This window comes from Rhineura floridana, chromosome 2 (genome assembly GCF_030035675.1).
Source record: "Rhineura floridana isolate rRhiFlo1 chromosome 2, rRhiFlo1.hap2, whole genome shotgun sequence".
NCBI classification, from domain to species: domain Eukaryota; kingdom Metazoa; phylum Chordata; class Lepidosauria; order Squamata; family Rhineuridae; genus Rhineura; species Rhineura floridana.
Genome location: NC_084481.1, coordinates 64968580 through 64993575, shown reverse-complemented (window position 1 = coordinate 64993575; position 24996 = coordinate 64968580). Strand labels below are relative to the sequence as shown.

Here is a 24996-nt window from a genome sequence, read left to right as displayed (position 1 = left end):
GCAGGTTGGGGTTGAAGGCATGGGATCACGAGCAGGGCTGGTGATTATCTGACATGGGGGTCTGATGTTGGTTCCAGCAAGAACACAAGCCACTCATGGCCTTTTAAGCTCAGCACCTGAGGCCAGGTGTTTGCAATCAGCTTTCCCTCTTGTGAGAGCTTCTGGTCTTTAAATGGGCCAACTGCCTTTGTTGTTCCAACACCTGTCTGCATCTCCTCTCTGCTGGGATCAGAGTAGCTCCCTGGTCGCTCCCTGAATCTGACAGGAGGGCTCCAGCAGGGTCCTGTTCCTTGTCTGATGGCGAAGAGTCTTGAGTTGCCTCTCTGCTCATCCCTTCCCCTGGGTCTGAGGTCTCCCATTCCTCTTTATCCTCTGACGAGTCCTCTGAGGGAGGCATGGCACTTGCTATGGTAGTTCATATATTAGTAACCTCAGACTGCTGTAAGTACATGGGGATAGCCTTGCACCTGGTTCGGAAGCTGCAGTTAATCCAAAATGTATCTGCTAGAATGCATACTAGCACACCTAGTTTTACACATATCATATTTTTTGTTTTAAAGAACCCAGTGGAGACACTAAAAGCTACTCGGCCACAACTGAGAAGTGGCTTTGCAAAAAGTCCCCAAAACATTGACCGTAGTACAGTCACAGGATTTAAATAAGAATCCAAAGTCAGAAGGAAGTTGTGCCAAATCCACATTAAACCATTTAATAAAGTGCAAAGCTATTCCACTCTTTTCCGCCTGAAAGCATGGAATCACATCTACCAACTCACTACTACCACCACCATCATCAAAGGCAGTCCATAAAAGACTGTCTGTATGCCCTTGCAAAGTACTTATATATAACCACTAGTCATGCCACAGGAACCATAATATGGCACACAAGAAAGGAACGATGCAGAAAGGGCATACAGGAAGAAACCTTTAACAAGATATAACTATAAGAAGGATCCACTGCCTTCCAGAGAATTGAGGACCTAAAGTGGTTCAAGGACTTGAAAGGTGAACAACTTGCATAATGCATTTGCTACACATTAAAAAGGCAATTAGGGCTCCTGTCTGAGAAAAAAGCTACAAAGTCCGTCAATATGCTTTTGTCAACTAATATTAAAAATACCATCTCTTTTTAGCATTCTGTGTACATCACAGTATAACAAACTGCACAAGTGTCATGTATAAGCATGACGCCTCAGAAACTAAGCCTTCACATTGGTACTGAGAACCAGTGTGGTGTAATGGTTACAGTGTTGGATTGGGACCTGGGAGACCAGGGTTCAAACTCTCCACTAGCTAGGAAGCTCACTGAGTGATCTTGGGGCAGTCACACTCTCAGCCTAACCTACTTCACAGGCCTGTTGTGAGTATAAAATCGGGGGGGGGGGAGAACCACATTTGTATGCCGGAGGGAGAACCACATTTGTATGCCATCTTGAGTTTCTTGGAGGAAAGGTGGGATAGACTTGCAATAAATAAATAAAATCATATGCCACAGACAAGACTATAGATGATGTGTCCAGAACATTATTATGAAGCTTTCTGGAATGTGAATGAAAACAAATGAAGCACTGCTAGTGATGATATGCATTGCTTTGCAATCCTGGGATGCTTTGGGTCACCAAAGGCTTCAAACTCCAAATCTGCCATGACTTTCCAGAGGGGTACCCATGTTGCTCTGTTGCTGCAATGACAGAGCTGTATCACACAATGCCACAATATGTTTGCTAGTCTTTAAGGTGCCCATAAAACACTGTTGTATCTCTCACAAAGTCTTTTGTAACCAAACTGCATAAACACACTGAAGAGAAGACCCACAGTCATTCCATTCCCCTGTGCATACAGAAAAAAAGGTTTCTTCTGATATATTATGAGGTAAACTTGAGAACAAGCAATTAGCATGAACTTTTATATGAAGTTTTGTACTGTAATAGGAGACACTTCTTAGATGTAATGGTCCCTATTCTTATTCTAGTGCTTTTTTAAAAAACAAACACTCATTTTCTCTCTTTTTTAAACACAGTCCCCAGTCTCTCTGTTTACCTCAATTCCTTTCACAATATCAGTTTCCATAATGTATCCCATAACCACTAACCAGATAGTAGACTTATAAAAACTTAATGAAAGGCTTGTGGGTAAATAAGGCAGGGGTTGGGAACCTCCAGACCAGTCATGGCCCTTCAAGGGGTCCCATTTGGATCCCAAGGCCATTTTCCCAAAACCACGCCCACTGACCCACCCTCTCTCTAGTGACATTAGCTGATGGGCAGGACAGCGTCTAACCTTGGCTTGCCTGCACAGTCCTGTTCCCAGAAGGGAACAAGATTGCACAGTGAAGGCAGAAGATTTAAACTGGTGCTGGAGCTGAGGGGGATTAAAGCCCTGTGCAAAAGCACTTTTTCAAGCAGCTCACATGCATGCGCTACTTCAAAGAGGCTTTTGCAAAGGCTTTAAGACAGCTCTTGCGTACTCACATGGGAGCCCAGGGGCTGTCTTAAAGTCTTTTCCAAGTCACCTCACATTTTCCTTTTAAGTTCCCCAAGAATGGAGAATGAAATGGGGAGGAGCGAGGAAAGATTTGCAAAAGCCTCTTCCAAGTGTCCCCACACTTTCATTTTAAGTCTCTGACTTGGAAGCGGCTTTTCCAAGTCTCTTCACCTCACTTTAAAGAAAAGTGTGGGGAGATTTGGAAAAGGCTTTTGCAAGTCTCTTCCCTTCTTCTTTCAGTCCCCAATCTTGGAGATTTAAAAGCAAAGCAGCAGGAAGTTTGACAGGTGGGGGTCCTGCCCACCTGTCAAATGTGGCCCACTAGGCAGATCATATTAAGGATCTGGCCCATGGAGCCAAAGGGGTTTCTCTGAAATATGTCCTGAAATATGTCCTGGTTGCCGTGTCCATCGCCTCTGTGCAGCTGCTGGGGGTCCACCATCCTGGAACAGCCCACCACTATCAATGTCTACCCCAGGTCTCCCTCCCTCCCTCCAGGACTCCAGCCTTAAGAGTGGTACATGGCTGAGAAGCCACCATTTTCAAGTGTCCACAATATCCTAGAGCAGGGCTGCACAACCTCTTTCAGCCCAAGGGTTGCACTCCCTTCTGGGGAATCTTTCAGAGGGCCACATGCCAGTTGTAGGTGGGGCCAGAGGTAAACGTGTGTGGACAATGGAAGTATATGAATGTACAAAGAAAGAGGCCTGGAGGGTCGCATTTGGGCCTGGGCCTGAGGTTCTCCTCCCCTGTCCTGAAGTGATGCTCCAGGGTCATTGTGGGTAGACACAATGGGACAGCTTGCTGGGCAGCTGCTCTCTCTGTCTAATATTTCAGATTGCTCTGTTATTTTTTTTAAAAAACACTGTACTGTATGTTGCTTTGAGGATGGCTTTGGCATAGGAAAAGCAGGATATAAGTCACAAAATAAATACATAGTGTTTTATTTTTAAAATGCCTAAATTGTAAAAAGCATTTCACAACAGCTGGTGGGGTAGGGAAACAACCCTAGCCAAATATATAAAATATAAGCAAGCAAAAAGTCAAACATTTCAAAGAAACTCTTAGCCAGATTTTCTAGTGCTTCTCACCTCAACATAGGCGGATGCCTCCCACCGTCCTGATTTTAGGAGCTTGGCTTCTGACTATACACCAAAATAAGGTTCATATTTTCCTTTTTTTTTTTTTTTCAATAATTTTTATTCAAATTTTCATAAAACATACAAGACAAAATCATAAAACATTCAAAGACAAAAAACAAAATCAAAAATAGTTAAACAAAAAGAAAAAAAGAAAAAAAAAACAAAAATAAAAAATAAAGAGTAAAATATTGACTTCCCATTTGTCAAAGATCAAATCAGTTATAAGTCTATAATATATAGCAATCCTGTCTCTTAAGTCATATTATAAAATCACTTTCCTCCAGTAGTTATCTTACTTAATCATCAAATCTCATAAACATTACTTTATTCTTTCCACAAAAAGTCAAAGAGAGATTTCAATTCTTTAAGAAATATATCTATCAATTTTTTTTTTCAGATAAGCATATCGATTAATCCATCTCATTACTAATTATGATAATCTTATTGTCATAACCATAGTCAAAATAAACATTTCAATTAATCCATCACATCAGAATCTGTTAGGTTCAGTAATTTCAGTAGCCATTGTTCTATTATCTCTATTAGTTCCATTTTCCATCTTCCATCTTCAGTAGTCTTGTTAAGTCCAGTAATTTCAATATCCAATCTTCCATTATCAGTATTCCATAATAATCTTGCTGTCAAAGCCATAGTCATATAGTAAGAGTCTGATGGGAATTACCTCTATCCCAAATATTTTCTTGCCATCCATTCTGAATAGGTTGCTGAAATACTGCTGTAAAATCATATCTCTGTTCTTTTTTTCAAAATACACTGGGTCATCTCTTAAAAGTTTTTCCATTGTCACATGGCTGCAGTTAATTCCATAGATTTTCTCTATATTGGGCTCCATCACATCATTCCAGTCCAGAAGATAATCCATGCCATTGATAACTTTATCTCTAGAATCTTCATTAATTTCTTCAGAGATAACATTGAGTTCCAAACAATAGATTTTATTTCTAAAGTCCATAGACTCCAAATCTTGTTCCTGTTCCACGTTTGTTCCAATCTCCGGGATCTCCTCTCTCACAGGGACCCCTATTCCAGTCTCCAGGGTCTCCTCTCTCACAGGGACCCCTGTTCCAATCTCCGGGGTCTCCTCTCTCACAGGGACCCCTTCCAGGGTCACCTCTCTCACAGGGACCCTTATATCTTTAATCTCCTGCTTCATTTTACTCAATTCAATTTTCGTTATCTCAATCTCATCCATTATTTTCTGAAACATAGTTATTTCCAGATTCTCAGCCACTTTCTTAATTGCCATTTTAAAAGAAAAATATAGGAAAACCACTTCTTATTTCAGCAACAATTGGGTTAATACTCCAAACTTGGTGACATCACAGTATAAACAGAGCAGACAGCCTTATCTCTCCAATAGTTAAGTAAACAAAATGCAGTTCCCAGGATCGAAACAATTAATGGCAATCGTCAAGAAACAGATTCGTCAAAATAAAATAGACCAAAAAGAGAGTAGTCTCAAAACAGTATAATATTTTTCAAAATAAAAATCTGGGATAGAAATCCCTCTTCTGTGTGTATCTTTAGAATGCAAATCCAGGACAGCTTTTTGCAACAAAAACAGAGATAAGCTATTAATTAGTGCGTAGCAGAGAGAAGTTACGGCTCCCCAGTGAGATGTCAAAAACCGATCAATCTGGCAAATCTCTTTTAAACAGCAACAATTTAAGTCAAGTAAAAGAAAAATATAGAAAGAAGGGTGCTTGCCTGTTAATGCGTTCTCTCTTAGAAGATAAGATGAACGTTCGCTTTAACAGATAGAGCTTGCTGTTGAAAATCCGTCCCACCTTCGTCGGCTGGACCTCGTCCCATAAATTAATGAGATCTGGTCGTCCCAACAAAAATAGGCTTTGAGGTTAATCTCTTCGTTTCTCCCTACCCGGGAGAAGTTTAATCAGTCAAAAAAAAAGAAAAAACTGACTGATATATCTGAATAAGCTTCTTTTGAGGCAGGAGCCCGTCTCAAAAGCAGGCACAGGCTAAGTCACCCTTCCCGGAAGTCCATATTTTCCAAAGCTCCCACTCTTATCACCTATGTCCAGGTTTCCAGAAAAGTACATTACACTATACTTACAGAAACTCAACTTTATTTTGCAAAATCCCATTGTCAGTGGTGAGAAAAAATGCCGCCCACAGAGTTTTAACGTTTAAATGGTTACCTGATAACTATCCATACTGATAGCTCAGGAAAGGCAAAGCAAATGGTGAATTTGAGATAAATAGTAATTAAGATAAGAACGGTAAAGCACTTCATCCACTAAAATGTCCTACAAAAATATATTTTTATTTTTTATTCAGAACAGAGAGAACACACCATCATTCTGAGCATCCAAATATTGCACCCAAATTTCCCCTTGCAAGCAGCTCCACTGAACCCTATCACCCTTGAATTTAACCAAAATTCAAAAACTAGTTCTGAGATTTGGCACAAGGACTTAAAGTGGGCTACGCTAATGACTAAAACAGCCATAAATTAAACAAGCATAGGAATATAAAAACATTGTAGTGCCTCAAATTTTAGTAAAATCCAAAGTAAATCCCCACCAGTCAAGCCATCCCACCCTTTCTCAGAGAGACTGAGCACTGTTTATTTATTTATTTATTTATTTCATTTGTTAGTCGCCTCATACCCAATGGTCTCTAGGCAACTTACAGCAGATTTAAAAACATGCAATATAAAAACCTAAAATCCAAACTATATATATGCAGAGAGGGAGAGTGCAAGATGGCAAGCTTAAAAATGGACACTAAAAATATAACAATACAGTAAACAACTTCTGGAAACATCCCCCCTGTCCCCCAATAGGGATGATAAATAAAATTACTATCTTAGGAAAGGCTGATAAGATTTGATAGGTCCAGTGTGAAGGGAGCTCTTATGGCACCCACACGCTACCCTCAACTCATTCTATATTTGCAGTAGTACAATACAGGAACCAAAAGCCTGATGGGTTCTGCCTTGCAGTATCCCAAGTAAGAGTGTTTCCCAGAGGCTTGTGCATCATCAGCGTCCTCTGAATCATTATCTCTACGGTTGCCAGGTCTCTGGTTTTTGCCCGGAGACTCTGGATTTTTAGGTGCTATCCAGCTGAGTCAGCTTAATCTCTCAGCTTTCATTTAAAAAGAAAAGTAAGTTTCTAGATGGTCTGGTTCTCAAGGTTTACACCAAAAAGTCAGCCCCTCCCACAACTTCAGTTAAATGAGCTCATAGCTGGCTGCTCTAATCCCACCCTTTCAGGTTTGTAGCCAATAAGTGAAGTCAGGGTTGTGATTGACAAGGCAGTAGCAAGATCTCTTTCAAAGTCAGAAAACTTGCTTTTTTCCTGCTTTTCTGAAAATCTCATAAATTGAGTAAGTATATAGCTTTCAATCTTTTTCTCTCTTGTGTGCAGTAGAGTCAAACAAATTTAAATTTCCCTGGGCTGTTGAAAAGGGCAGTGTTTTGAAAACCTTCCCAATATGAAGCTTTAATCCAGTACTTGCTTTTCTGGGAGTAAAGCTGCAATGCTAATCCCACATACCCAGAGTAAACCCCATTGAATTCAGTAGGACTTACTTTTGAGTAGACATGGTTAGGATTGTGCTGTAAATTGATGGGACTTTTGACCAACTGGTTTTGACAAACTATTATATGGGGTGTATGTATTTTTACATTTCCAGTGTGTGTATATATATGGACTCTTTCCAACATCCCTAAGAGGTAGGGTTGCAAACTAGAAACCAAGGCAGCTCACAATAAGAAATAAATCCCTTTAAAATCCAATAACCATAAAAACAAGTATAAACAGTTACAAAACAGCTTAAAGTGGTATGATTCTGATTTTTTGGGTTGGGTGAATGAAGTTCCTTATCACTTGAGGTTGCAGTTCTGTGCACTCTTTCCTGTTTGAGTAAGTCCCATTGAATACATTGGGACTTGCTTCTAAATAAACAAATGTAGGATTGCACTACAAATATCTTTATAGGTTGTGTAAATAACAAACATCTTTGACATGCACAGTTATATAAATATTTCTTCATATTATGTCCTGATAAGTATCTGATTTCACACTATGGTTGGACAGTATTACTTCCTCTACATTTTCAGTGTGGCCTTCTTCCTTCGGGTGGTCATTGTTCCCCTCTGTTGTTTTTGTTGGAATGTATGAGGTTCAACTCCAACTTGGTCGATTGAGGCTGCATGGGGTTAATAAGGGTAGCTAGAGAGCTTGATGTCTTGCTGGTTGAGGCTATACCTATCCCTTTGATCCTGCCGTCTCTTCCCTTCCTGCTAGGCTGATAAGCAAAGGAATGTTGATCCCAGTTCCTTCCCGCCTTTCTCAGTGTTCTCTTTCTCTCGAGAGGGGAGCAGGCATCTTCTCTTTGTCTCTCCTCTCAACCAGGATGAGGGCGAGTACTGGGACCAGTGCTCATTGCTCCAGCATAGCTAGTTAGCTAGATATAGAACTCTTTCCTATCAAGCATGTACTTCCAGAATAAAGTAGTTGTTTCTTATTTTAAAGCTTAAAGTCTCTGTCTGACTAATTAGCAGGGAAGGTAGAATCTTAGCAAACATTCAAACACATGCACACTAAGCTCGTTCAATATTCTCAGTTCCGCAGCACAACCATCCTCTGCTACGCATCTCAATAGAGAAATTCCAACAGTTTTCATCCTGAGGAGCAGATTAGGCTGAGAGATGGTGAGTAGCCCATGGTCACCAAGTAAACGTTATAGCTCATTTCCATTTTAAAAAATTAATTAAACGATTTACATGCAGGCAAAGTTTATTAAATAGATCCACACAAGACATTTAAAACACATCCAACTTGCATTTAAAGCACATGACTTCCCCTAAAGAATCCTGGGAAGTGTAGTTTCCCCCTCAGTTATAGTTCTCACCACCCTTAATAAACTAGTTCCCATGATTCTGTGGTGCAATTTATGTGCTTCAAATATGTGTTGAATGTGCTTTAAATGAATGGTGTGGATCTGCACTAGGTATGATGTGCATTCATTAGTGAATTGAAAAGAACAATTTTAAAAGTTGTTTTTAAACAGGGGAAGGGTTGTAGCTCAGTGGTAGGGCATATGCTTTGCATGCAAAGGTCCAAAATTAAATCTCTGGAAAAGACTATTGCCAGGAATCCTGCCGAGCCAATGCTAGTCCATGTCATCAGTACACAGCTAGATGGCACCAAATGGCCTGAGACAGTATAAGGCAGATTCCTTTGTTCCTAAAAATGGAAAGAGACCCAGGGTCCACAGTGACTCTAAAATTTATTTACGTATTTTATTTACAACATTTATATACCACTTTATTATAAAAAAATCTCAAAGCAGTTTACAGAAAGAATTAAAACAATAAAATTATTGGCAAAAAGAGTTAAAGACAGGCATTTAAAACATTCAAAATAATAAAACCAACAATGAGTTAAAAACAGATAAAAATACAGTGGCTTCTACATGCTTGCAAACATGTTTTAGCAGGTGCTGAAAAGGGTACAATGAAGGTGTCTGCCTAATGTCAATACGCAGGGTCAATGTCAAAGCATAGGTGCTGCTACATTAAAGGATTGATTTCTTACAAGAGCAGAACAAGTACTATGTGGTACCCATAACATGGAAAGCACACCTTAAATCAGCAACCAGTGCAGATTTCAGAGAAGAGGTATTATGTGCTGATAGGATCTCACTCATGTCAGCAATTGTGCCACAGCATTCTGCACCAACTGCAGCCCCTGGGTCAGGTTGTGCTGCATGGGGATTTCTGTAACCTTGGCTGACTGGCTCCCAGGATTTTTTTCGTTTTGGTTAAGAATCCTGACTGGTTGTAGATGCTGAGTTTTCTGCCTTACTCACAGGAATCTTGTTGTGGTTGGTATCATATTGCATTTAGGAAATCATCACTGTCTTTCCCTTTTCTATTTGCATTTCATTTAACCTCACTCCCCTTCATCCATAGAAGCAACAACAGTGGTATCCATGCACTCAGCTCAACGCTCTTAAACCCACGGATGATGCACCTTGTTGTTTGCATGACAGTTTGTTTCTTGCCCAGTAGTGGTAAAAGAGAATTCACATACTGGGCAGCATAGCTGCAATTGTTGTTCCCAAGCTGCTGTCTATGAAGATAGACCAAACCACGTGTGCTTTCTCTCTGTCAATTATTATTCATTGGAATTGGGTTGGCTATCAAAGTGAGTTTATAGCAGCCCACAGGGGAGACAGAAAAGAATAGAGAATCTTACTCATTTCTCAGACCTCTTTCTGAAGTGAAGGGTCAAATCTGTAAAGAAAGTTGGAGCAGCCATGTTAAAAGGTAGGGGCAGGGCAGTCCAGGCAGGGGGTTGCCAACCCTACTTGGATATGGATATCTTTGCAGATATGGATATATTTCCCTGGTCAAGCTTTACCAACAACACAATCTGAACCATATCTACTTTGAAGTAAATCCTATTGAGTTCTATGGGGCTTAGTCCCTTAGTAAGTGTGTTTAGAATTGCAGCTCTTTGGGGGCAGCCATCGTTACTCCTGAGTGCTCCCATCTAACATCTCCATAACACTAGGCTCCTATTTTCCTACAATGGCCTTCTGGTGACTGTCCTGTCCTGAGGGCACTTAAACCTTTGTTGCCAGAAGCAAGATGGCTAGATTAGATGTTCCCTCCCCAGGCTCCATCTTTTAGCTAAGATTTCTATCTTAATTTCCAATCAGAGAAATGTTTTTGTTTGAACTGTATGCACCAAGCAACTGTGGTTGATGCTTAATGTATCATGCTTAATGACATCACTTGGGTCTGCCCCGGGACAATCATTTGGGACCACTCCATGACATCACTAGGGCCCGCCCCCAAAATCCCAGGGTTTGGGATGCTTCTGACCTGGCAACCTTAATTGTCTCACTTCATGTGTAGAAAGGCTCTAGCCAGATGAAAAAGGTCACACATGACTTTGAGTAACACCACCTAGGAAGAGTGGCTAATTATGCAAAACAAATGAACAAACAAATAAACAACCCACTATGCTTCTCTTAATCTGGCCGGCAGCCTTCTTGCACAAACAGAACCTGTAGCTGTTTCAGCAACACATATAATTAAGAACTGAGCCAGTGTGGTATAGTGGTTAGAGTGTTGGATTAGGACCTGGGAGACCAGGGTTTGAATCCCCACTCAGCCACAAACTCACTAGGTGACTTGGGGCCAGTCACTACTTCTCAGACTAATCTACCTCACAGGGTTGTTGTGGGGATTAAATGAGAAGTGGAAGAATCATGTACACCACCTTGAGCTCCTTGGAGAAAAGGTGGGATATAAATGCAACAAACAAATAATAAGAAAGGGAACAATAAAATGAAATTAGTGTGGCCCCGTGCAAGGATGACATTCTAGGCATATAGACATAAATAACTAAAGAATCCAGAGCACTACAGAAAGGCCTCTGCAACATTTGTGTGTGTGTAACCTGCCTCTCACTTGTTCCATAGCCATACACACACATAGATACTCTCTCTCTCTCTAGTTTGACGCTTCATGGAGGGAATCTTGCCAAGTCACAAACATCTCAGACATCTAACATGGCCCAATGATAAAAGTGCTGAACACAGCTTTTAAAATATGGGCTATTACACACACATCCAGTGTTGTTTAAATTGTTATCAAACCTTCAGGCCTTTCAATGCATGCTAGGAGGACATGTGTAAATCAAGAGTTAACCACTTTAAAGAGAGAGAGGAGTGGCTGCAGGCTTTCTGCCATAGGCTTCCCCTTTGTGGCTTCTCACATCCCAGACTTGGAAAATATGAGCTGTGATACTGAGAAAGGTAAGAAGCCAGCAGAGCCCCATAGTGATAAATGAGTTTGCATCATCTGTCATTAGAACTTCCTGCCAACAGGGTCATTCCCTATTAAATTACCACTTGTCAATGTTTAAAATACTGATTGATAAATGACCGTGCCAAAACTGATAATACAACAGCTTTTCTTTTCAAATATTCTTGGTTACTACATTCTGCTACTTCAAGATACAGATAGAACTAAGCAAGGGTTTTCTCTCCTCCCCCCCGGCCCCCATCTTCCAACTGCTTTACTGAAGCACAATTTAATCGAATGCAAAACTAACAGGTACTACATAATGATTGGTCCTGATATACATTACATTCTGGTCCTCCTGCCAAAATAAACCTACCGGCGATTGAGCGATAGGGGCAGATCCAAGTTTCGCATTTCATCAAATGCTAGTAATCTGTTTTATCAATATAAACTGCATTTTAATGAAAAAAATCTTTTCTTCAGTACACTTCACTTTTAATGCCCCAGAGTGTAATAATTCGTTCATGCTGTAGAACAAGAATGTTTTACAAGACCTTAACCCTCAAGAGAAATTTCTCTGTAAATACAAACAACTTTTATGGGAATGCACTGTATGCAACATGACGAGAACCCAACATAATAAAATTAAGTAGGCTGCATAGAGGATTCAGCTGCAGCATGCTTTGGAACTAGCAAAAGGCTAATGTAAGATCTCAGCTGAGTTTTGAACATTAGGTAAAGGAAAGCAGACAAAACCATTTTTCCCTAATCAAAATATGTTTTAAGGAAGAAGCAAGCAACTATTGCAGTGAAAACTATTCCATGGAGGAAATGAATAGTAACTTGCAGTGGAGGTGCTGTGGCAATACTTGCTTAAGAAGTTAGTGTGAGGTGGATGGGTGGCCTGAAGCAGGAGACAGAAGGACAAGAGTAGAAAATGAGGAATTGATGGCAAGGTATGCAGGGACTGCTTCTGTGTCTGCATGACATCACTTATCTATGCGTCGTCTCCATTTGACAAATGGCACAAAATGGAAAACGGTGATTCTCTGCACCAGGTCTGGCTACATCATACAGTTTGCTACTTGTATTTCTACCTCCATTTTGTTCTGCTGCTTCAATCAGGAGCATCTCAATTAGTCATCAGGCACTTTTCACTATTTGGGGACAGAGTGTCTCTCATATCACACTTATACTGAATCTGAATTTCTTATTCTGTCCCTATTAGCCCTTCCCATAAAAGAAGCATGGTTTAAAGATATATGAATTTCCTCATTTTTTTTCAGAATTTAAAGCAACCAATGTGTATATTACCAACAAGTTGTGTTAATGAAAAGAGCTCTCATCTTTTAACCTGAGTTCTCTCATCTGTTCCTTTTTATCTATTATTCTGTGCTGTCATTTGGCTAATATATAGATTTTAAGTGCCTGAGGACACATTTAACTTTTAAAGCAACTTGGTAAAGAAGGAAGCTGTACACCTTCCTCTGTTCACAGACATCCATGTGAAGTAGGACCTCTCTCTCTCTCGGAGAGCGTTGTTAACTTTTCCTGCCTAGAGGAGGTGGCAGTAACATGGATGGACAAGCGTTGTCAGTATTTTATATATTATTTATTTATTTTATTATTTGATTTATATCCCACCCTTCCTCCCAGCAGGAGCTGGCCCTGGATTTCTAAATGAACTCCCAAACATGCTCTAAATCATTGGTAGCCAATGCGATGCTGTCCATATGTTGCTGGGCTGCAGTTCCCATTGTCCCTGGCCACCGGCCTTGCTGCCTGGGGCTGATGGTGGTTGAGGTCCATCAACACCTGGAGGGAACCACATCAGCTACCCCTGGCTTAAATAATAGCAAACTTTGATGTGACATCTATATGGAATTGCTGTCTTAATATGTGTGCATATATTGGAAAACTTTCAGTTGTATTAGAAACATCCATGTAACTTGTTGAAATGCAAGTCTTCTAAAAATCTAGCTGCAGTTCACAGGGTCGATCACGTCTAACCAAGTTGCACAAAAGGTGTATTCTGATAAAGGGCCAGTTCACACAGTGAGGCCCTTGGCATGAGAGCAGGTGCAATGCTGAAACTGTTGCAGTGGAACTTCAGTGGGAATTAGGTTGCACATGAATAGTGCTGGCAACAATCTCTGTGGTCAATGTAGTGGTTTTGCCAAGTGCTGCTTTATTTATGAACATCCCAGTTTACATCAGCATTTGTCCATGCAATCACAGGCATGCAACTAACTGTAGCTGCTCACAGGGAAGGAAAAGAGCTTGCATGAAATGATCCTAAAGGTTTTTAAGTGTATAAACCTATGGAAATACTTTCATACAACTCAACATTTTTATTGTTTATTTTTATACAGTTTTTTGGCCCTGTGTGACACCAGAACTAAGGACACACCTTACAATGAGTCAATCGCTTGGGTAAGAAGATTCTTTTTTTTCTTGTCTCTGATTGCTATTTCTTTTTCTTTTTTCCTTTTTAAGAGCACTAGTCCAGGAAGGTGTTGTTTGTAAACATCCATGAACAGAATAATCTAAGGCCAACATTGTTAGGTCTGGTCCTCAGAACTGACACAGAGAGAGTACACCAGGTATGACACAACTGCAATTTTTTTTTAAAAAAAGCAAGAAGCAATTTAGCATTATTGTATCATCCTTACTCTCTAAAGGATACAAAATTATACAGTTTCAGAGGGAGTATATTTTCACATACAATTACATCTTTTCAAGTCACTACTAAGAACTTAAATCAAATACTACCTATCACACAACAGTATCACCACCATCATTTCCTCTAATAGCAAACTTGTGGCTGTTGACCTATTGGTTTGGAAATAAAACCAGGCCATCCAAAAATAAGGGAGTTGTTTCTAAATCCTGGGCCAGTGTTGTTTAACATCTTTATAAATAACTTGGATGAAGGAGAAGAGATGCTCAAATCTGCAGATTACACCAAACTGGATAGAGTAGCTAATGCCTTAAAAGACCGAAACAAGATCCAGGATGATCCTGACAGAGTGCAGAATTGGACCAAAATTAAAATGTATTTCAACAGAAACAAATGGAACATGTTGTATAGGGAAAATCAGATGCATAAATACAAGATGGGTGATACCTGACTTGAGAGTAATATGTGTGAAAAGGATTTTGGGATTTTAGTAGACTATGAGCTAAGCATGACTCAGCAGTACTCAGTATTCAGCTAAATCCTACTCAGAATAAACCTTTTGAATTTAATGATCTTAAGTTAGTCATGTCTATTAACTTTAATGGGTCTACTCTGAGTAGGACTAGCATTGACTGCCACCTACAGAGTCATGATCACAAGAGGTAATAGCACTGCTCTGTTTTGCATTGATCAGAATTCACCTGTAGTACGGCACTCAGTTCTGGGCACCACAACTTGAAAAGGACATAGACAACACTGGAACATGCCCAGAGGTCTCCAGGCCCCACATTATGAGGAAATGGTGAAGAAGTCTGGTATGTTTAGCATGGAAAACAGATGATTGAGGCGATATGATAGCCATCTTCAGATATCTGAAGGGCTGTCACATAGATTACGAAGCAAATTTGTTTTCTGTTGCTCCACAGGGTAGGACCTGAACCAATGGGCATCATCATTCTAAGTATATATTTCTGTTTTATATAATAGGGCACATGTGAATCTTTGGTTAAGAAAAACTATAAACAAATCTTATTTATTTTCTGAAGTGGAACGCTACGTGCTCCCCTGTTATGTGGCCCAGTTCTAGGATCAAATGTGATGCATTAGTGTATTTTTTTCTTTACTTTGTAGACCCAATAGTAACTTACAGTGATGACTTATATAACAAATCATGGTCATATTCTTAACAGCACTGCCTTATTGTTTCCAGTTCATCTCTCCCACATATACAAATGAAAATCATGTTAACAGCAATAAAAACGAAAAAGGTCAAAGTAAGGAAGAAAAAAACTCACCTTGGTTATTTTGCTATTCATATTTTCCCCCACCCCAACATCTCTGCAAAATTATTCATTTTTAAAAAGGCATTCAAATGACTGTCAGTCATGCAAATAATCACTTACTTAGACTGTATGAGTTTGGTTTGGATAAAGCAAATTACCATTTGAAAATAACTCGAAAAACACTCTGGGCAAAGAGCTTGCTTTATGAATCTAAGTTTGGCCATGATATTTCTTAACCTTTTTCTCCTTTCCATTCAGCTAGATTTCACTAGAGTTATACAGACTAAATTAATAAACTGCATTCAGTTGCCACAGGTGCATTCCAGATTTATTTAACACATGATTTTGTTGGGGGGAGGGGAATAACAGCAACTATCAGAAGCTGAAAATCCACAACTTGAGTCATGAATTGTGTGTTTGGTAAGAACTAAATCCTTGGCACCTTGGGTTGAGGTTTGTTTTTATTTAGAGCCAGGAACCATAACTGGTTAATAAGCACAAGAAATTGTATCCAACACTGTCCATGTGCGAGGACACAATGGGACTTCAACTTCCTGTCCTCCCCCCTCCCCCCATGGCCCCTTCCTTCAACTATAAGGCCAAGTGAATTTGTTACACTTCCAAAAATCTAATCCAGTCATTTCCAAACTAGGAACTGGGACAAAAGAAGCCTTATACTATGTCTGACTGTTCCCCAGCATCTACCCACCATAGCCCAATGAGAAAACTGAGTGAAGACCCTCTGGTGATGATGAACCCAACACATTTAAGGAGAGGCAAACCTTCCAGTATTGTCCATTTTGGCTAGCAGTAGCTCTATGGGATCTCAGACAAAGGTCTTTCATCACATCACCTGCTACCTGATGTTAAGAAGCAGTGGAGGTAAATCTAAAAGAGGCTGCCCATTATGCCCCTTGTAGGGTTCAAAGTTCTGTGCTTACCTCTTTCCAATCAGAAGATTCATACAGAGAGGGGAATTGACATTCCACTGTATGTCAATCCTTAGTACCACACACTATAAAAACACACAGATAAACAGGCAGGTGGGGGGAAAGATTATACATACCCAGCCATACTCCTCCAATTCAATTTGGGGGGCCCTGTGGCTGCTTTGAATTTTTAAAAACAACCACCACCATAGGAGATCCAATAACAGATCTTCCAGTGCCTCCTCTTGACTGGGCCTCAGCTACTAGCAAATACCAATCTAATCAAGTTTACCTGGTAGTGTGTTCTCAAGTGAAATGCTATTCCTACTGTCAACTGAAGTGCTTTTTCCACACCCAGCTTCATTTCACCTTGGAACAAGCAGGACTAGTTGATTTCAGTGCAGCTTCAGCTGTGAATAGAGCGAAGGATGAAGAGGGGAAAGCATGTTCCTTGCAAATGAATAACTGAGGAACTGAGGTAGTGGTGGAGGAAGATAATGCATGTGCTTCTGTGGGGAAGAGCTTCATCTCTGAGGACCTCAAAAGAAATCTGATGTCTGATCATATATTCAGAATATGCATTGACTGTTGGCAGGATGGGCACAGTTGGCATTGCTTACAAATAGCCCTGGCTGAATCATTTCATATTTTTCTCTTCTTGAGTAGCTGAGTTCCACACCAGAAAATGTATCAGCAATGTAATACTTCCCGTTTTTCAGACATACGAGTCAATGAAAAATTGTAGGTAATAACCATCAGTATAAAGTGAACTGAGACAATATATATGACACAGAACAGAGAGAAGAAAGTCAAAAGCTACCAACCTGCTCACATCAGGGAACTTCATTGGAAAATAAAGGACTTGGCACTTTGGTCTGATTAAAGTTTCCAGATGCTTAGGTCTATGGTCAGGCATCAGCTTCATAAACTTTCCAATAGACGTTAGAAATGACTCCATATTATAAATAGAGTTGAAGACCACAACATCAGCAACCAAACTAGTGAAAAAGAAGGTAAATTGTTAATTTATAAATAATTAATACAACTTAATGGGCTGGATGCAAAGGTGTCCTACTGCTAGCAGAAGGGCTGTTTCCAACTTAATGGAAGAGTGTTGCACACAAAAAGTGACCCCAAATCCCAAGGACATCTTTCACTGGGACAAGCTCTTTGTATAAACTTTTGCTATTCTCAGTATATATAAATTCATTCTCAAGACATTTTTTATAACCCGCTAGAGTTTGCATGCTGCATCTTTTACTTTACTTATTTAGGTTTTTTATATTATAATGCAAACTCGAAACAATGTAATGATGTATTGCAAGAAATCTGGTGCTAGCTCTTCCACAAGAGATTGTGGAACAGCACTATGGTGCTTTTCCTACATGTGCAAAGTGCTGCTTACATTACCTATCTTGTCCATACAACAGCCCTGTAAGGTAGGCTGGTATTAGCATCCTCGCATTACAAGCTGAGAATAGAAATGTAGCTTTCCAGAGGCCGGCAAGTGAATTCATGACTGGGAGGAGTGGTAATTGAATGGGAGACTTCTCAAATCTCAACTTATTCTATCCCTGTTCAGATGTTATGCCTGAAAAGGAAATAGAAACCTGAGTAGGGGGCATGTACATCATCCCCATTCCCAATATCCACATGTGCACTAGGTCCCACGTGCTTCACCCTCAACCTTCCAGCATTGAGCAGGAAGATCTGAAAGGGGCTTCTAAGAACATTCAACCAAATGCACTTACAAGTTTCCATGTGATCGGGGACACTGCCTTATCAGTGTTCCAGACTGTGCTGAGGCCTCTCAGCAATTTACCAGGTGCTTAAAAACCCCTCTCAGATATTCCTGCTTAATGTGAGAGAGTTAAGAGTATGTGGGGTCCAATGCATGTGGGGATATTGGGAGTGATGTGCATGCTCTTGTTCACATTCCCTGTTTAGGGACAACACCTTAAAAGAGTTTCTGTTAACCACCACACTACACTTGCCCCCAAATTCTTGTGTGCATTAGAGGAATCAGAAGTATTTCCAAACTGAGCAAAATAAGATAAATATTTTAGAATCAATTCAGACTTTTTAATACATACTCAAACCACCATGTGTGACATTCCTTCCAGCAGATCTTAATAGAACCTTTTCTTATGCAGCTGAAAGCATTCATAACTATAAGCCAGCCATACCATACGTACCTTCTCATCACAAGTTTTTTTCCTTAAAAGGTAACAATTTTAATCTCAGAATTCTGAACTATACCAGAACAAATGCAATACTGCAATAGAAGTTAAGAAATATTTCATGGCAAGTTGGTTTTCTCATTGTGTCAACTACTCTCCTAGACGGACAAGAAGTAAGTGTCCCTGGCCTCTCCCTGGCCTCCACGAATAGGCTGTGTTAATGCATAATGCTAAGCCATAGTTCGTTCAACAAACTACAACTTGTCCAACATATGAGAAAATAAGCCAAGGCTTATTTCTCTAAAGCTTGGTTTGTTTTTGAACTGCTATTGCTTTGTGCCTTGGGGTAGGATGGTCAAACAAGCCATGGTTAAGCAATGCTGGAGGTCAGATATAATGTCAAACCATAGTTAAAATAATGGTTTGTAAGTAAAAAAATAAACCCATGGTTTGTTTGCCAGGCTACTAAAATGATCAAGAGGATGGAATGACTTCCCTGTAAGGGAAGGTTGCAGCATTTGAAGCGTTTCAGGGTAGAGAAAAGGCAAGTAAGAGGTGACATGACAGAAGTTATAAAATTATGCACGGCATAATTTTCTCTCTCTCTCATAACACTAGAACTCATGGACATCAAATGAAGGTGAATGTTGGAAGATTCAGGACAGACAAAAGAAAGAACTTATTCAATCAGCTATACAGTTAAACTATGGAATTTGATCCCACAAGAGGCAGTGAAGGCCACCAACTTGGATGACTTTAAAAGAGGATTAGACAAATTCATGGAGGATAAGGCTATCAATGGTTACTAGCCTTGATGGCTATATCTGCCTCCATAAGTGGAGGTGATGTGCTTCTGAATAAAGGTTGCTGGAAACCACAGGAGGGGAGAGTGCTCTTGCACTCAGGTCCTGCTTGTGGGCTTCCCATGGGCAACTGGTTTGCTACTCTGAGAACAGGATGCTAGACTAGATGGGCCATTGGCCTGATTCAACAGGCTCTTCTTATGTTCTTATGTTTCTAGGCTGTGTCTGGATGTTCAAACAAATCACCTTTTGGCTAATCAAACTTTGGCTTAACATTATGTGTGAACCAGACCACAGATTGTCACTTTTGCAAGGTGCACAAGATTCCTGCATTGGATCACTGCACTGAGCAGGGGGTTGGACTCAATGGCCTTATAGGCCCCTTCCAACTCTATGATGTTATGATAAGATCTGCACATGCAGTCTATACTGTGCAAAAGCGGACAGCAGAGATCTCATGTTTGGCACTTACATGCATTATTTGCCTAAGCTATATAATCCTCTATATAATATAGAGGTGAGGGGTAGCAGGCACAGTCCTCAATTACCACCACCCCTTTCCAGTGTGTACATTTCCACCAGTTAGATTATCTAACACAGGGTTAAAGTCATTCCTCCTCCTAATTCTCACTGCTTCGTAGACAAGATAGAAAACTGACACTGCCCACAAAAACAGCAAGACTCAGCAGGAAAAGCAAGAAAATATTTGAACAGAACTCTAATGCTTTTCAGCTCGACAACTGGTGTGGAACCATTTTTGAAATCTCATATTTTTCCAAACATTTTTAACAACATGTTTTCTTTCAGCTACAACAACCAGTGAACTGATCTATTTCTTTTGCTTTTAACTAATAGCAGGGAACAAAAGGGACAAAAAAGTTTACCTTTTTGTTTCTGTCAAAACTATGTGACAGGCAGCCACATTTTTGATCCACACATTTTTTAAAAAAACATTCTGTGGTCTGTGTGCTATAGCTTTGTGTATGATTGTCAAAACAGAAATCCAAACACTGAAATTCAATCAATTAAAAGGGGGGGGAGAAATAACACATGCTTACTTAGCATCTCTCTTAAGGGAAAACAGATTCTGTATAATAAAATACTCTTATAGTTGACATCTCCCACACTTGCACCTGGCTCACTAAAGAATATAATATGGAATATGGGATTTTATAATTGGACACTGTAACAAAATACTAAAGTGCCTTTTGAATTATGTCAATTGTGCTATTGTGCTACCCTGCTCAGATTTGAGGTTGGCTGCCCAACACTCAGCCCCAGATATTCCTATGAAGCTCTGAACCTTCCTAATGGCAAGCATCTCCTCTTTCCCCATTCCAAGATACTAGGACTAGGTCTCCTCCCACTTTTCTCCTTACGTAGCCCTGCGGAGCAGAGGTAGAATCAGGCAGAACCTGAGGAAGTGCTTTTGTTCTGATTAAATTAATAACTCTGATTAATTTCCATCAGACACAGCTCACCTACCCCTAATTTATTTCCAGTTCAGGTTCTTCTTAGGAGGCCTGCCTAATTAACAGGCTTTTGGAAGGGGTGGGGAAGTTAATTTGGGTTGGAAGATATGTATCATTTTACAAGCCAAATTACCCCCCCACACACACACACACACAAACACACATCTTGTCCCTAAGAATCATTTAAGTTGTGAAAGGGGTGGGATTGCACTCCATTAAGCCCTAGACTGAAAGGAAGCCACCTGGAACATTGAGTGCTTATTCTTGCATTTTGCCTTCATGCTATTAGGGTTCCCTAGCAGCATGAGCATAACATGAATGTACAGGTCTTGGTTTTCCCATGTTGGGACAGGGGGGTTCTTTCCCTCTCCACACAACATGCAGAATCACCCTTTTCTGTATGGGGTTTGCTGTCCTAGTGGTCAGCAGAGGCCTACTCAACCACCTTAGTGGGGAACCTTTCTCAGCCCAAGGATCACATTCCTTTCTGGGCAAAGTTGTAGGTGCCACATGCTAGTGGCAGGCAGGGCCAGAGGCAAAAGTGGACAGAGCAAAGAATATAATTTTTACCTTTGTACAGTAGGCTAGTTTCTAGACACACTCAAACACCGCTCTCTGTCCTCCATCCAGGCAAGAAAGAAGCATGATCAGAGATAAGGACACCTTCTAGCTACTCAACAAGGGTAGAAAACAGGTTCTGGGTGGATGTAGCTGAAGAGGGGTGTGTGGCCTGGGGAAGGCCCCCAGGGCCAGAAAGGGAGGGCTGGGGGGCACATTTAGCCCCCAGGCCTGAGGTTATCCACTCCTGTATTAGAGGAAATGATGCTACCAAGGCATTTATGGGGGGGGAGGTTAAATGCAGGCTTATAATGCAATATTTTTTAAAAAATGAAAGGGGTGTATCCTTTTGCATTTTGTCATTTATATAAAAGATTGGGAGGACAGGAAAGACAGTTTGTATTTCCTGTTCCAATTAAGATTCCTTTCAAGAAGCTACACAACCAAAGAAGGCAATTGGTTTAATAGAAAGAATTTAAAAATACCCTCTCGGTTTTGCTTCTGAGTAAATATACTGTTGATATACCATGCCTTAGAAGCTACAGTTTTGATCGAGCCATGAGATTACACAGAAGCCTGCCCACCCACCACTGTGCTCATAGTTCTCAGAGGCATGGGGGGAGGGTTGCAGGCATCCACCACACACAGTTGCAGCTGATGTGTGATAAAAGTGCTCCTTACAACTTGGATGGATATAAAGAGAGAGACAACTAAGCAAGTCCAGGTTTAGAGAGCTTTCCCCAGGACAATTTGTTCTATAGGGCCCATTGAGGCTGAAGAGCCTCAATGATAAACTATCATGTCACAGGAGGAAAAGGAGAGCGTGGCTTAAGTGCAGATACTGTCTTCCCCCTGCTTGGGCCCCATAGAACAACCATTGACAATTTCAAAAGAGAATCCCCTCACAGTGCTGATTCCCTGTAGCAGGGTAGACAGACTTCAGGCGTACAGATTTTTAGAATCCAGGGTCTACCTACCAGGACGAAATGCAGAATAGCAGCTGGGATGGGGGAAGCAATGCCCTTACAGGGACATGCTTACTACAACCCTAGCAAATGTGCATAGAACTGCAGCCTTTGCATTAAGGAACAGGGTGCCTCTGGGCCCATGCTTAGCTCACGCATTTTATTTTAATTTTTAGTGCCAGAAATGAACTTGTGCTCCTTTCACACAAAAATCCCCAGATAGTTTCCTTGTACATGTTCTTTATTTCAGCAGTCCGATTTATAATTGATAGTCAGAAACCCCTGATTTATTGAAAATCATCCAGAGACATACCATTTCATCCCAATCTGCTTTCTGCCCACACCTGTCCTATAGGACGAAACTAAGAATATACTGCCTTCCAGATTGCCCTAGCATTTGCCAAGGTGCACAGGCAGGATGGGGGCTTATTGCACTCTCACAGTGTAGCTGCATTGCAGGAAGCAGATCTAGCATTTTTATGGCCTCAAAATACAAATCTGACCATTAATGAGGCTACTCATTGGAAAGGTCCCATAAGATCAAAGAAATGATGGCATCTTCAAAAGTAACACAGAGAGGAAAAAATGGTTTAAGATTTCATGATGCATTTCTTCCAGTAGCAATGATGAGGGGAATTTTATATAAGCTACTATTTGTTTTTAAGAACCATTTCATGGCAAAGCCATTTCATTATATTTTCAGAATACTGCTACTGAAAAACTGAAGCATTTTGCAAACGAAAGCAGAACGGCAGCTACAAAAAAGCTTGCGTATATAGGGATCATTATTTGTCTTTCATCTGAGTTACAATGCAAAGATGCAGATGTTATACATCCAGCTTTAAAATGCTCGATCTATGCTTATAATAATTCTAATAACAAATATGTGACATAGACCAAGTAAATGAATTTATATCAATTCAAGCCAATGCAGCGTTGCAGTTTCACTTTAGGTTTATATAATGCCTAATCACAAACCTTTTCAATGTAGCCATTATTAACTTCTTTCATTAACTTATATTCAGGAAATATGTTTGTTTTAAGTAACAATAAAGGGCCACAGCCTTTAAATGTCTGAGTGTTTTACCACTGCACAATTTGTGAATACGCAATGAAGAAACATAAGGATTTATCTGGTATGTTTAATATCCTCTCTCCCTAAAAACATTACTGCAGTACATTTTAATTTTTGTTTACTCCCTTGAAAACCTCTGTTTTAATTTTAGCTTGACGCAATAAAAGCTATTGCTAAGCCAGTGTTGATTAACTGTCCCTTTGTTAAGTGCTCTCAAAGCAAAAGCAGTGAGGTATATACTGAAAATTAGTGCAATTTACTGGAGTACAATAAGACACTCATAATAGTATCTAGGTATGCTTCTCATTCTGCAACCTGTGTATACTAAGGAACTTGATACTTTCATGCTGAACTGTGAGCATCTGTCTGTCTCCAAATAATGGAAACTGCATAGTATTCTGTGTGTGTGTGTCTGTGTGTGTAAAAGGGAAAAAAACCTCCTGAAGGCATGGGCGTAAAGATAGAAGAAAATAATGAAACACAAAGGCATGAGAGATGCACCTACCATGAAAGAATCTGGTTGTACCCGTATTGGAAGTCCCTGTCCTGACATTTCTGGACAGGATATGTCAATTGGTTCTCATGGAAGTAAAGGACCTTTTTCAGTTTGCCAAGGTCAGGCCGAAGGGCAACGAGTTCAGTCAGGTTAAGCACTGAGCTTGCAAAAAGGATCCTAAGAAACAAGGAAAGTAGTGTTTACTGTCTACAAGCCTGCTCAAAAGTATCACCCTTCACCCTTTCCCTCCCACTGCTCTCCCCACAAGAAAAACATAACCTCTATAGGGACACATCAGTGGCTAAGCCTTAATACCATGTAGCAGCATTCTAAGTTTTGATCTCTAAAAAACAGCTGCTAAGGACTCAAGTAGAAAAGCACTGAATCTCATTGGTTTTCTCAGCTCAGTTACAGAAAGATGCAAAGAAAAAAAAGAAAGAAAAGAGCTGGATGGGTTTTATTGAAAAACGCAAGAAAAGCTGTGTCTGAAGGACAAATGGAACAAAGATAAGGCTGACTGGGGAATACTTTGCTTGCCAGTTTCATTACACTTTACTTCTTTATGCAACCAACTACTGAAATTCAATATATGAGCCAGTATGGCACATGTTCATGTTATGACATAAAGCCTTTTGATTTATGCAATAGACATATCTACTGTGGTTTTTATTTTTTGTGTTAAGATTTCCTTTTCCTATTTTTATTAAATATTCTCTACAGCCTTCATTGTTTTGTTCATTCTGTCACATCTCTTACCACAATCCTAAGAGCAGTCAGTAAGATTTGTCACTGCCTTCAAAATTATACAACACAGGTACAAATTGTAAAGTAAACCTGATTGTTTGAAACAAATATACAATTGTAGTACTTCATATCATACGGATAGTGTTATGTTCTCCCCACTTCTCCAAGCCCTAAGAAAATTCCAGGGGTGCAGTGCTTTAGTAGGATGTCACTTTAAGCTTATGGTAAATCCACTGCCCCACATCAGATCTCCAGAGAGAGGCTACTAGCTTGCAGACCCCAAAAAGTCAGTTTTCCCTGCTTCTCTCAAAAGCTGCAATCTGCACACACGCACGCACGCACACACACCTGGATTACACCATCCTTTGCTGGTTGG

At 40.2% G+C, this 24996-nt stretch overlaps 1 protein-coding gene across 11 annotated transcripts in view; it reads right to left on the bottom strand.

The window, feature by feature from the left end:
* GTDC1 (glycosyltransferase like domain containing 1) overlaps positions 1-24996 on the bottom strand; it is a 357779-nt gene that overhangs the window by 169356 nt on the left and 163427 nt on the right. For all 11 annotated transcript variants that reach the window (XM_061608859.1, XM_061608857.1, XM_061608866.1 and 8 more), the window contains 2 exons: positions 23886-24053; positions 17152-17325 (listed from right to left, as the gene is read on the bottom strand). In XM_061608859.1, coding sequence (XP_061464843.1) covers positions 17152-17325; positions 23886-24053 — 342 coding nt within the window. The remainder of the gene's footprint in view (positions 1-17151; positions 17326-23885; positions 24054-24996) is intronic.